Source organism: Camellia sinensis, chromosome 1 (genome assembly GCF_055761805.1).
Source record: "Camellia sinensis isolate YWXY chromosome 1, ASM5576180v1, whole genome shotgun sequence".
Classification (NCBI taxonomy): domain Eukaryota; kingdom Viridiplantae; phylum Streptophyta; class Magnoliopsida; order Ericales; family Theaceae; genus Camellia; species Camellia sinensis.
This window is the reverse complement of record NC_138961.1, coordinates 138,723,696-138,736,640: the sequence shown is the minus strand read 5'-3', so window position 1 is coordinate 138,736,640 and position 12,945 is coordinate 138,723,696. Positions and strand designations below refer to the sequence as shown.

The window sequence follows — 12,945 nt, the reverse complement described above, 5'->3', positions numbered from 1 at the left end:
TGTGTAATCCATGTTGAAGTTTGAAGGAAATCCATGTGTGTGACCATTTCCTCACCAAATAAGTTGTGAATAATGTGTATTTCTTACATGCAAGGGGAGATTATGAAAGGATAGGCTTTGCATGTTAGAATTTAATATGTTGGTGATGAATTGGGATTAATTTGAGGCATGTATGTAAATGAAATAAGAAATTGAGCTTTCTAATGTTGTAATATTGCATTGGTATCATGTTAATATGTGTATGTTTGAGTTTTGAGCCATTGCATGCAAGAATTGTAGCTGGAAAGTTGAATTGGAGCTCAAGAACACGATCTGGGAAACCCAGAATTTTGATGTCCGCTCGAGCGGGAAAGTTCACGCTCGAGCAGGTATTTCGAGCTCCCAGTATTTTGTTCTCGCAGGCTTGGTGTCCGCTCAAGCGGGAAAGTTCACGCTCGAGCGGGGAGCTATGTTGAGAGGCCTTCCGCTCGAGCGCTATATTTGATGCTCGAGCGTAAATTTCACCCATCCAGTACTTTTGCAGGCCTTGGAGTTCCGCTCGAGCGGGGAAGTTGACGCTCGAGCGGGGACCCTGCTTTCTGAAATTCTGGAAATGCATTCTGTGTTCTGTTTTCTGTTCTCTTTCACTTGTAAACACTCTTAGGCATATGTTAAGCATTGTAAATGAGCTAATTAAATGTGAATTAAGCCTAAAGAGAAATATGTGAATTAAAGAACGGATTGAACTGTTAGTGACATTTTGTGTTCATGGAATGCGTAGGGTCAAGTTCCAGGACAAATCCATAAGCCGATCACTGTGAGTAATATCGATATTTGAATGATTGTGAATGTCCAATTATTATTCCCTTATAAGCTTTATGAGTTGCTAATTGGGATTGTGGACCAAAGGTCGTCTTAATAAACATAAATGGACCGAAGGTAGTGTTGATAACAAAAGAACGGACCGAAGGTCGTTTTGACCTATATGAATGGACCGAAGGTCGTCTTGACCTATATGAATGGACCGAAGGCCGTTTTGACATATATGAACGGACCGAAGGTCGTTTTGATAGAAATGAGTGGACCGAAGGTCGTTTTGACATATATGAATGGACCTAAGGTCGTATTGACATAAATGAGCGGGCCGAAGGCCGTTTTGACACGAATGTATGGGCCGAAGGCCGTTTTGACGTAAACGAATGGACCGAAGGTCGTTTCGATATGAATAAATGGACCGAATGTCGTTTTGATAGAAATAAATGGACCTAAGGTTGTTTTGACATGAATGAGTAGGCCGAATGCCATTTTGACACGAATGTATGGGCCGAAGGCCGTTTTGACGTAAACGAATGGGCCGAAGGCCATTTTGGCAGAAATGAATGGGCCGAAGGCCATTTTGACATAAATGAATGGGCCGAAGGCCGTTTTGACATGAATGGAAATCTGAATGGGCCAAAGGCCAGAATGTTTAAAACTACAGTCACTTGATTGGAATTTCGTATAGTTAAATAGAATTATGAACTGGGCCCAAGGTCGTTTGGAACATGTTGTCCTACGTTGTTATGTATATTCTGTAATTGATATTATTCACTAGGCTATCGCTCACGCTCATTCATGTGTTTGTAGGTGAGCCAAGAGAGGCACAAACCCAGCCCCAGTGAAGTCTGCCAGGAACAACATGAGTTTTGGAGAGTCAGCCTCGTGTCTCACGCATGAGACCATCCTTGCCCTTTTATCATGTACTTATGTTTTGTCTTGTTGGCAAAGGCCTTGTTTATGTCTGTACATAGTTTGTTATACGTTGACTTGTCTTGGATGATCTTGTTTGTAATGAAATTTATGGTACTGTACTTTTGACGTGGGTTATTAACGTATATAAGTTTGGTTTGTTTTGAAGTGCATATAAGCACGGCTCTATGGACAAAATTTTTGATTATTGATTCCGTTTGGCCCCTATACTCGGTTGACTTATGTCTATTTTGGTTTGAGGCCGTAGGTAATCTCAGGATTACTGGCCGGTTACGTCCTTAACCCATGGGGGCGGGTTCGGGTTGTGACAATTTTTATCTACTATGATCCAATTTGTAAAATTATAGCACAAGCAAGAAAGTTTCGATCACTATATCGTTACCAAATCCCACAAGTTACCAATAAAGTAATTAACAAAATGATGGCCATATAATCAGCTATAAGATGGGGTTGCTGTCCCGCCAACACCAGACCCTACATAGATTTATACAAAACCAATACTCTCTCAATAAAAAGAAAAGAAAATTAAATTTCTCCAACACCATCAAGAGTCGACATTATCTCCCCATCGCCAACCTAACGCTTAAAACAAAGATGGGGAAGACGAGAAAGAAGTCACCTAAAATAACAGAAAATGATTAAGTAGACGCATCACCGTTTTTGAATCATGAATTGCCGAATTCATTTTCCTTTCCTTTCTTTTCTCTTAACTGTATATATCGATATTTGTCAACCTGCCAGACAGACGAGTTAACCTCTAATTGAATTCACTAAATTTTATAACAACCTTTCTCTTCATTCGCTTCACAAAGAGAAAAACTAATCTTGCCAGGATGTACCAAATTCTTTCACTTCCTATTTAGCAGACTTTCAATTGTCTGAAAATTCAACATATCGTAAATTCCATTATGCAAATACAATTCCTAGCACAAGTGCAGCAACCTACCCAGTCTATGATCCTCAAAACATGGAAAACTCCCATGAATGATATCAAACAGGACAACTAGTTGTTATAAATATGCAAATAAAGCATTCTTTGTCACCAAAGTTCAAAGCCAAACACAAGTAAAAAGCGTAATGTACCTCCTAGCCAGTAGGTGGTGTGAAACAATATAAAAATCTTAATTTTGAATTTTGAATTTTGAATCCACTTTTCAGAAAATTAAATTTTTTATTCTGTGTATTTTTTTGTTCTCACTGAATTTTTTTAATATTTTAAGCAAATATTTTAATTTTTAGATATATCTTACATAAATACACTTAAAATATATAATATTTGAGGAAAAAAAACCTTTAAAAAATTCAATTATACAAAATAATACAAAAATTCAATACATTTTTGTATTCTTGTGTATTTATTAATTTTTTTATAAATATTTTTATTTTTTAGGTATATTTAGATTAGGTGCATCTAAAAATAAAATAAAAAAATACTTAAAATATATATATATATATATAAATTCACTTAAAAACATGCGAAATATAAAAAGAAAATTTTGATTTTCGGAAAATTTGATTTCAAAAATTGAAACCAACCAAGGTGAGGCATCAATTCAGGAAACCAACCATCAGAGATCATGGTAGATTTTTTTTTTTTTTTTTTTTTTTTTAGGATAATTATCACTCATGGTTGATGCGTCATCACTAAATCAATGTCACGAGATTCGACCCCAGTCCCATGAATCTCTTGACAGCTTTGCTATGATTCGATCGAATTGATGATGAAGAACCCACTTGATGAAGAATTCGAGCAGTCCCATGAATCTCTTGACAGCTTTGCTATGATTTGATCGAATTGATGACGAAGAACCCACTTGATGAAGAATTCGAGCAGTCCTAAATCCAGGATTACTCAATCCCACTTGTTGAAATAATTGCTATGATTTTTATTAATTTTGCTCCAATGTGTAAAATCACAGTACAAGCAAAAACAACTTCAATCACTATATCATTTTGGATTGCCAAAATAGAATCAGAAATTCCACTAACAACAAATATAATAAGACCCACAAGTTTAGCGTAATTACACCCATCTCCCTTTGAATAAAGCTAAAACAATTAGAACATGATGTATAGACACACGAATAAACAATAATAAAGTATAAATTCAGTATACAATAAATGAAAATGTCATTTTTTCATATGTACGATTAATGAGTTACAGCTAAAAAGAGAGCTAGGTATTATTACGTGAACTAAAATCTATAGGTCGCCCAGTGTAATCAAGCCAAATTTGTGGGACTTGATGTATTTTCTCCAAGCTTTAGGGGAGGTTAGGTAATTTACCCATAAATTTAATTAAGGAAAATGAAAGCCTTTTAATCAGCTATAAGACGAGGATACTGTCCTGTCCACACAAGACCCTACAAGACTTGTACAAAGCCAATAGATTCTCAATAAAAAGAAAGGAAAATTTCCGAACACCAACAAGGGTTCACATTATCTCCCCATTGCCAACCTAACACTAAAATAAAAAGGAAAAAGAAATCCAGTTCCGTTTTGTAGCTCGAAAATACTGAGGCTCGAAATGGTTCGAATCGAAAACAATGTGGTTTTGGATTTTTTTTTTTTTTTCCCTTTATTTTCTCTGTTCTGAAACAAAGAGGATGAAGATGAAATAAGAAGAAGAAAGAAAGAGATAGAGCAGGGGACCAAGAGAGAAAGGGAGAGCATCATCAACATTAACATCATCAACATCAACAACCACCAATCACCAAAAAAAAAAAAAATTGTATACATAGAACTTCCGTTTTTTATAAACAAATCATCAACACCAGATCATCTTCTTCATCTTCTCTCCTCATCCCATTAACACATCATCATCAACGCCAGATTTGTGTGTATACACGGATCTATACACACACATCATCATCCACAGATCTATACACACACATCTATATATATATATATATATATGAGAGAGAGAGAGAGAGAGAAGCCACCCACTGGCACAGAGAGAGAGAGAGAGAGCCACCAACCGGCCGACCGGCGCCGCCATCACCGTCTCCTTCTTCTCTTCTCTCTTTCTTCTCTGTTTCAGAGAGGGAAGGGAAAGAAAAGAAAAGAAAAGAAAAGAAAAGGGAAAAATATATATATATCCAAAACAACGTTGTTTTGGGTATTTGAGCCAATTCGGGCCAATGATTTTCAAGCTACCAAGTAGTATTCTAAGAAATCACCTAATATAACAGAAAATGATTAAGCAGAGACATCACTGTTTTTGAATAATGAATTGCCGAACTCTTTTTCCTTTCTTCTTTCCCCATATAAATATTTGTAAGCCTATCAAACTGACAAATAACCTTGGACTTCTAACTGATTTCAACTGAATTTTAGAACCACCTTGATCTTTCTTCACTTCACAAATCAAAGCTAACCTGGGGGAGTCAAATTCTTTCTTCCACTTTCCATTTGGCCAACTCAAGTGTCTGCAAATTCAACCAAACCAATTGCAAAATTTCTCCGTAAATAAAAAGCACCCAAACTTTTAAGCAGTAAATTTTTGGAAGATTTGGAAAAAAAATTCACTGTAGCACAATCCACAGCTCAAATCACCCAATCTTAAATTCCATTATGCACATGCAATTCCTACCACAATTGCAGCAACCTACCCAGTCTATGATCCTCAAAACATGGTAACTCCCAGCAATTGTATTAAACAAGTAATTAGTTGTTATAAATATGCAACTAAAGCATTCTTTGTCATGAAAGTACAAAGCCAGCAAAAGTAACCACAAAAAAAAAAAAAAAAAGAAAGAAACAACATAATGTATAGCCAGTAGTAGGTGGTGCAAAAATATAAAAATCATAAGAAAATGACATCAATAATATTGTAACAATTTTCCCTTTGATAGGTATCAATTCATGAAATCTACCATCAGAGAGCATCAGTTGAGGTAGATTTTTTCTTTTTCTTTTTTATAAGTAATCACTCAAGTTATATCATACAGCCTACCTAGGTAGTAAGCTCCATGATAGCACTGACTATGTCTCCATTGCGAGTCTTGAGAGCCTTGACAGCTTTGCTCCTTGATACCCCTGCCTGTGTCATCACCAAATCAACGTCACGAGGCTCAACCCCAGCCTCATCAATCTCTTCCTCTTCCTCATCTGCCTGCGCTCCAGCAGCTGCAGCGGAAATATCTGACTTTGCCATCACAGACCCCAAGTCTGGCATCCTGAACTGTTGGGCAGCCTTTGTCTGCAGCTGAGAGCTCAAGTCCTCAATCTTTGCTTCTCCAAAAATGACATAGGTCTCAGAATTCGGACTTTTGAAGACATCAGGTTTCGAGATAAAAAATAAAATCTGAAACACAGAGAGAAATTGGTGAATTGTTTTCCATCATTAAGAAAGATCAGCTACATCAAATAAAGACTATAGTTCTATCAAACAAGAAAACAAAAAACTATAGACAACGGCTTACATTTTTGGTTCTCTTAATGGTAACCCTGCTAACACCTGTAACAGATTTCATGCCCAGCTTCAGCATTGCCTTCCGACTTTTCTTTTCACTCCTGCTCTGCTTTGAACTCTCATTTGCCCCTGCACCTCATTTACAATCAATATAATTTAACAGGCAACAATGAAAATATTCATCATAATCAAAAAAACATTTCATTTAAGTCCATATCACATGGATGTAGAAAGCATTTGTAATTCGAAGACTCGGAATAGCTGAACAAAGCAGATCAACTCAGAAACTATTATTTCAGAAACAGCAGCAATCAGCTGCATGATGCATCACTGACATAAATAAACACGGCGGAAGCAAAAGCATGTTTAACAAATTAACCATGACATTGTGAATCCATAAATATTGATGAGGACAAGAAACGTTTTGAGTAAGCGGAGGAAGATAGCCATGTACCATTCAAATTAATAGTGCATTTCAACCATTGGGCATCTTTTATAACATCAAAAGTTGACAGACTACAATACATTAGCAGGTAATTCTACATTTTAGTTAATATAAGGCAGCCCAAGCTGCTCATCCATAAGATTTAAATCACTCTTAATTGTAAATAAACTATGATGTGTGGCATCACATCAATTCTTATTCAGAAATAAGAGCAATCGGGCAATAATTTGTGAGGACAAAAGTTCTCAAAGCTAACACAAATCTGACTATTGCATATGGAAGACCAATCAGAACTAAAGGCAATGAATATTGTCTAAGTTAGATCAGGTTCTATCTGAGATTCCCAATTAGATTAATAAAGATTTGGAGGCACTTTTAAGGATCAAGTGAGAAGCTCGATAATTTAAGCTATCAATATTGTTTTCACTTTTGATGAGGGCAAACTTTCTTCTCTACGGTGAAATTTTGGATGTTTTCTAAGAAAAAGGGCTCACACCTCTATATTTAAGTTTTTTACTATTCTAAAATATTTTATTTATTTATTAAATAAAAAAATTCAAAATTTGAAACATTTACCCCTGGAAGCCTTGAGGCTTGCACCATGGATCACGAGAGTAAAACACCTCACATTACACATTTGCCTTTAAAAACTTTGCTTAGCCCAAACCACCACATTATATTTAGGAAGACAAGGTACTAAGGAAATATGCTCGTTAGGTTACGGTTGGATCCTAAATTTGAGAGAAAGGGAAAAAAATGGAAAAGTAAATAAAGTAAAAGCTAATTTTTTTCATTCACTTTTCCATTTTTATTTTTTCCTTTCCCGCTACAAATCCCTCTTATAACCCAAGATCCAAACAAAACCTTGGAATTATAAAGATGAAAGTAGTCCCTAGCAGCAGCATCTGAGTTTGTAAAAATCAAATCACACCACAACAAACATTTCAAGTGCATCCCTTCACACCCTGAAATCGTTCAACACTCTTAACACTATGTTTGGATTGAGTGATTTTGAGAGAAAAAAAAGAAATTGAGAGATTTCTCTTACTTGTTTGGATAACTTAAGTGGAGAGAAACAGACGGAAACTCATTTCTCTTGTAATCTTCATTTTCAATCTTCCCAAAAGTGGAGAGATTGGGAGAGAAAAGAAATCAACAAATTCTTATATTTTCATAACACCAATTTTGACCCAGTAAAATGATGCTCTTATATAGTGACAAAATATAAAAATATTATTTTAGTAATATAACATAAAACAGTTTCTTTCCCTTCTCTTATGAAATCTAACCAAACAATAAAAGGGAGAAATCACAATCATTTTTTATTCTTTTCTTTTCTCTTATAACTTAATAATCATTTCTTTTCTTTTCTCTTCTTTCCTAGGTTCCAAACATACTGTAATTGAACAAGAATCACCCAAATTAAATGGCCTACAAAACTCCAATTTCTACGGAACAAATGATAAGAAGATAGGATGAATGAATCGAACCTTAAAAAAAATAGAAGCAGTAGATATATACATATACATTTAGATGAGTATTAATTTGGGGTAGGGGAAAAAGAGGAGCACCTTGGGCACCATCTTCCTTGTCGTCGTCGTCGTCAGAGTCTTCAGGGTCGTCGTCGTCGTCATGCTCATCTTCTTCTTCAACGTCCTCAACCACGGCCTCATCGTTCTGCGAATTATAATTATAATTATAATTATTATATTCATACATGATTATATATATATATATATATATAATGCCCTAAAATGAAGAATTTTCTGATGTGAGAGAGAGAGAGAATACAAGAAGCTTCTTGTGGTTTTCATCTTCGACAACGGGTCCTGGCATGGCTGACGGTCACTTCACACTATCTACCTATCTATCGATCGATCCAAACATGGAGTGTATTTTTTTTCGGGTACTTGTTAGTGTGTGTATGCAGCGCCGAGGATAAACCAGAGTAATGATAGGTTTTACTAATATCTTCACTGAGTATCAAATATTTTATATGAATATAAAATCAAAAATGTTTGAGGGCCCGAAATACTGTTGGCTCAAATTGGCTCGAAATCCAAAATGGCGTCGTTTTGGGTTTCATTTTTTTTTTTTTTTTTTTTTTTTCTTGCATTCGAACGCAGAGAGAGAGAGAGAAAAGAGAGAGAAGGAGAAAAGAGGGAAGAGAGAAGAGGAAGAAAAGAAGAGGAAGAGAGAAGACAGTGATGAAGGAGGATGAGGAGGAAGACATGGAAGCAGACCAATTTTAGATCTGGATTGATGATTTGTTTTGATTTTCTTTCTTTCTTTTCTAGTGGATCTAGATTGATGATTTGTTGATGAATAGATTTGTAGATCTGGATTTGTGGATCTGGATTCGACAATTTTAATTTTAATTTTTTTTTTGCTGTTGATGAATGTATGATGTTGATGTTCAGATTTTTTTTTTTCTGCAAATTTTTGCTGGGTTTGTTTTTTGATGATTTGCTGGGTTTGTTTTTGTTTTGGGTTTTGATTTTGCTGGGTTTTGCTGGGTTTGTTCCTCTTCTCTTTTCTTCTTCTTCTTCTTCTTCTTCTTCTTCTGGTTCTGCTCTTCCTCTTCTTCTTCTCTTGTTCTTCTTCTTTCTTCTTCTTCCTGCGAGAAAGAAAGAAAAAAAAAAAAAAAAAAAATTTAAAACCCAAAACGACGTCGTTTTGGGTTTTGAGCCACATTCGAGCATGAATTATTCGGGCTCTGTAACGGGACTGATATAAAATTTACATAAAATTTACGGGGGGGAAATTAAACAAAAACAATTCAGGTTTCGCGTTTTCTTTAAATTAAACTTTATAGTTTTAATTTTGATAAATTAAATTTTAGAGTTTCTTCCGTGTTTCAATGTGAACCCTCCGTCTATATTCGTTTAATTGAACTAACAGAATCTGGACAAAATTCTCAAATTCAAGCACACATGTTCAAATACTTGTATCTCCCTTGTCGTAACTTCGTTTCGCCTCATTTTCACGTCGTTGAATTTACCTCATTGCCTAGTTTTCATTCCATCATTCATAAGCCTTGTTTCACCTCTTTTTGTGTGCCGTTGGAACTTCAAAAGTTGGGGAAAAAAATAAGATTTTTCTCTCTTAGGAAAATTTTCAAATTTAAACACACATGTTCAAGCACTCGTATCTCTTTTTGCATACTGTCAGAGCTCTAAAAGTTGGCCAAAAATAAGATTTTTCTTTCTTTGTGCAAAATTTTCATATTCAAACCCACATATTCAAACACTTGTATCTCCCTCATCATAACTCCGTTTTGCCTTATTTTTGTTTTGTTGGAATCACCTCATGGCCTAGTTTTCATTTCACCCCTCATGCACCTTATTCTATCTCTTTTTGTATGCCGTCAAAGTTCCAAAAGTTGGTAAAAAATAATATTTTTTTTCCCTCCTCTATTTTCTATCTCCATGCTTCTTCCTTCCTACTTTCTTTTCACAATTATTCTCTTTTTTCCTTTTCCTTCATGGCCCTTCCACCGAGCTTGTGGTGGCCACCAAACATCCGACGGTGGCGGTGTCGTCGAGTATTAATGTATATGACTTACAAGAACGAAAAGAAACATAAGAGTAGGGGAAGGGCCATGAAGGAAGAGGAAAAGAGAGAATAATTATGGAAAATGAGAAAGGAAGAAGTATAGAGATATAAGATAGACGGAAAAAAAAAAAAAAAAAAAAAAAAAAAAAAAAAACTTATTTTTGGCCAACTTTCAGAGCTCCGACAGTATGCAAAAGGAGGTGGAACAAGGCTTATGAGCGATGGAACGAAAACTAGGCCATAAGGTGAATCCAAAGACGCAAAAATGAGGCAAAACGGAGTTATGACGAAAGAGATACAAGTACTTGAACATGTGTGTTTAAATCTGAAATTTTTCCTAAGAGAGAAAAATCTTTATTTTTTTCCAACTTTTGGAGTTCCAACGGTACACAAAAAGAGGTGGTACAAGGCGTATAAGCGATGAAATGAAAACTAGGCAATGAGATGAATCTAACGACGCAAAAATGAGGCGAAACGGAATTACGACGTGGGAGATATAAGGCCCTGTTTGGTAGAGCTGTGGGAAAGTACTTATACCTTATGCCTTAACACCTTATAGCTTATAACTATGAACATAAGCTGATTTCTGACTTATAAATTAAGCTTCTTCTGCCCCACTCAAAGAATAAACTAATTTCTGACTTACAAAAAGCTATAAGTTGCATTGTTAAGCTAAACCAAACACATCAAAATAACTTAAATTAAGCTGAAAGCTGAAATAATGCTGAAAAAAAACTGTACCAAACAGGGCCTAAGTGTTTGAACATGTGTGCTTGAATCTGAGAATTTTGCCCAGATTCCGTTAGTTCAATCAAACGGATATAGACGGAGGGTTCACATTGAAACACGGAAGAAACTCCAGGGTTTAATTTGTCAAAATTGAAACTATGGGGTTTAATTTGAAAAACACGCGAAACATTGGGGTTTTTTTTGTAATTTCCCAAAATTTATATGATATAAGTCTCACGGCTACTTTAAAACATGTGATAGAAATATTCAGTGTATTTGATATCAGTTTTCTAAAAATTGAGTTTTTTGTTTTTCGTATTTTTATATTTTTAGTGAATATTTTTAAATTTTTAAGTAATTTTTTTACTTTTTTAGATGCACCTTACTTAAATGTATCTAAAATAGTAAAATATTTGTGAAAAAATATTTTAAAAAATTAATAAATACACAAAAATACGAAAATATACTGAGTTTTCGTATGTTTTTCATATTTTTTAGTATTTAGTGTATTTTTTAAAGATTTTTTTCACATATATTATACTTTTTAAGTATATTTATGTTAGGTGTGTCTAAAAATTTTTAAAAAAATGCTTAAAATATTAAAAAAATTCATTGAAAACATTAAAATACAAAAAATAAAAAAAAAAAATTAAAAAAAGTAGAATTTTCTGAAAACTAAAACCAAACAAGCTAATTGATTTTGACATTTTTTTTTTTTTTTTTTTTTGATAAACAAACTCATCATGGGCTAAAATAACAGACTCTAGGTGGCCTTATACCCTTTTTGGGCCTCTTTTTTTTTTTTTTTTTTTTTTTTTTTTTTTTTTTTTCGTTTCTTTGTTGGGGCAAGTAAGTCTTATACGTAAAGTTTAGAATCCATCTAATTTTTAAAAAAAATATTTATACCAATTGTTCTTATATATTTTTAATTATTATTAAAAAAATTATAAATTTAAAAACGCTGTTGTATTTCACCACCACTGAATTTCAGTCAGACGATCACTAGAGATTTGCTGAAATGTTCAACATCACCGGAAAGTCGCAGAAATATCGTCGAAAGTTATTCAGAGTATTATCAGAGTGTTCTAAACGTCACTGGAAGTCGCTGGAATGTCCAAAACATTCGCTGGACGTCAAGAATATTGCCGAATAAAAAATTAGATAGACAAATTAGAGTAAAAAAAATATAGCAAAATATGTTAAATATTGATAAACTGAAAGAAGAAAAAAAAACATAACAACAACAAATAACAACAATAGGAAAATATATATATATATATATATATTATTTTTCAATTTTTATAGGGTTTAAACAAATAATCTCCAATATTGATCAAATTGAAAAGCAAGTTTTGAAACTATAAAATGTTACAATTTTAAAGTACAATTTTATTAACCATTTATCCTTATTAGTTAAACTGGAAAACATGTTATAAAACTGAAAAATTTTATCATTCTAAAGAATGTTACGAAACTGTAAAATTTTACAATTTTAAAACATGATTCATTTCAGCACCAAAAAAATTAAAACTATAAAATTTTATAATTTTCACCACCTGTAACTAAAGCTCGAAAATAACTTATTTAGAACTTGAAAAAAAAAATCCATTAAAACATGAAAATAGAAGTGTGTAGTAGAGAAAATGTAGAAAAATTGAAAGATCAAATGAGAGAAACAGATATAGAGAGAAGATTGTACTTCGGCAATTATTTTTAATTTAGATCTAGTCGGATCTGATATAGATCTACTAATCTTCTTTGCCAGAAACATGTCTTCTTCGCCGTCGATGAAGGTGAAGTAATAAGTAGGTGGTCTGTGGTTGCCGGCAAACCCCAATCAATGATGATCGTGGGTTATCGATAACTATATATCAAAAAGAGAAAGAGAAGAAGTAAGACGTGATCATCGATCACCGAAAATCAAGAGGAGAAAGAGGTAGAGAAAAATGAAGAAGAAAAATACATAGTAGACTTTTTAGAGTATCCAAAAAGTTGTGGGACTGAATAGATTTCTTCTCTTTCAAATAGGAGTTCCGGATAATTTGCCCTTCTTTCTTCACCCAAAAAATAAAAA

The 12,945-nt window shown here is 34.0% G+C and overlaps 1 protein-coding gene across 2 annotated transcripts; it reads right to left on the bottom strand.

Moving 5' to 3' along the window:
- Nucleotides 1-4,945: 4,945 nt before the first annotated feature.
- LOC114319245 (nascent polypeptide-associated complex subunit alpha-like protein 2) lies at nt 4,946-8,572 on the bottom strand. 2 transcript variants are annotated; one of them, XM_028266251.2, is made up of 5 exons: nt 8,379-8,572; nt 8,159-8,264; nt 6,153-6,271; nt 5,684-6,034; nt 4,946-5,156 (listed from the first exon to the last, which is right to left on the bottom strand). In XM_028266251.2, exons 1-4 carry the CDS (start codon nt 8,421-8,423, stop codon nt 5,684-5,686), a joined length of 621 nt encoding a protein of 206 aa, XP_028122052.2. In that variant the 5' UTR covers nt 8,424-8,572; the 3' UTR covers nt 4,946-5,156. The 2 variants fall into 2 exon arrangements, with proteins under 2 accessions (XP_028122052.2, XP_028122053.2); XM_028266252.2 differs by lacking the exon at nt 4,946-5,156 and having other exon boundaries at nt 5,378-6,034; nt 8,400-8,536.
- Between the last annotated feature and the right edge of the window lie 4,373 nt (nt 8,573-12,945).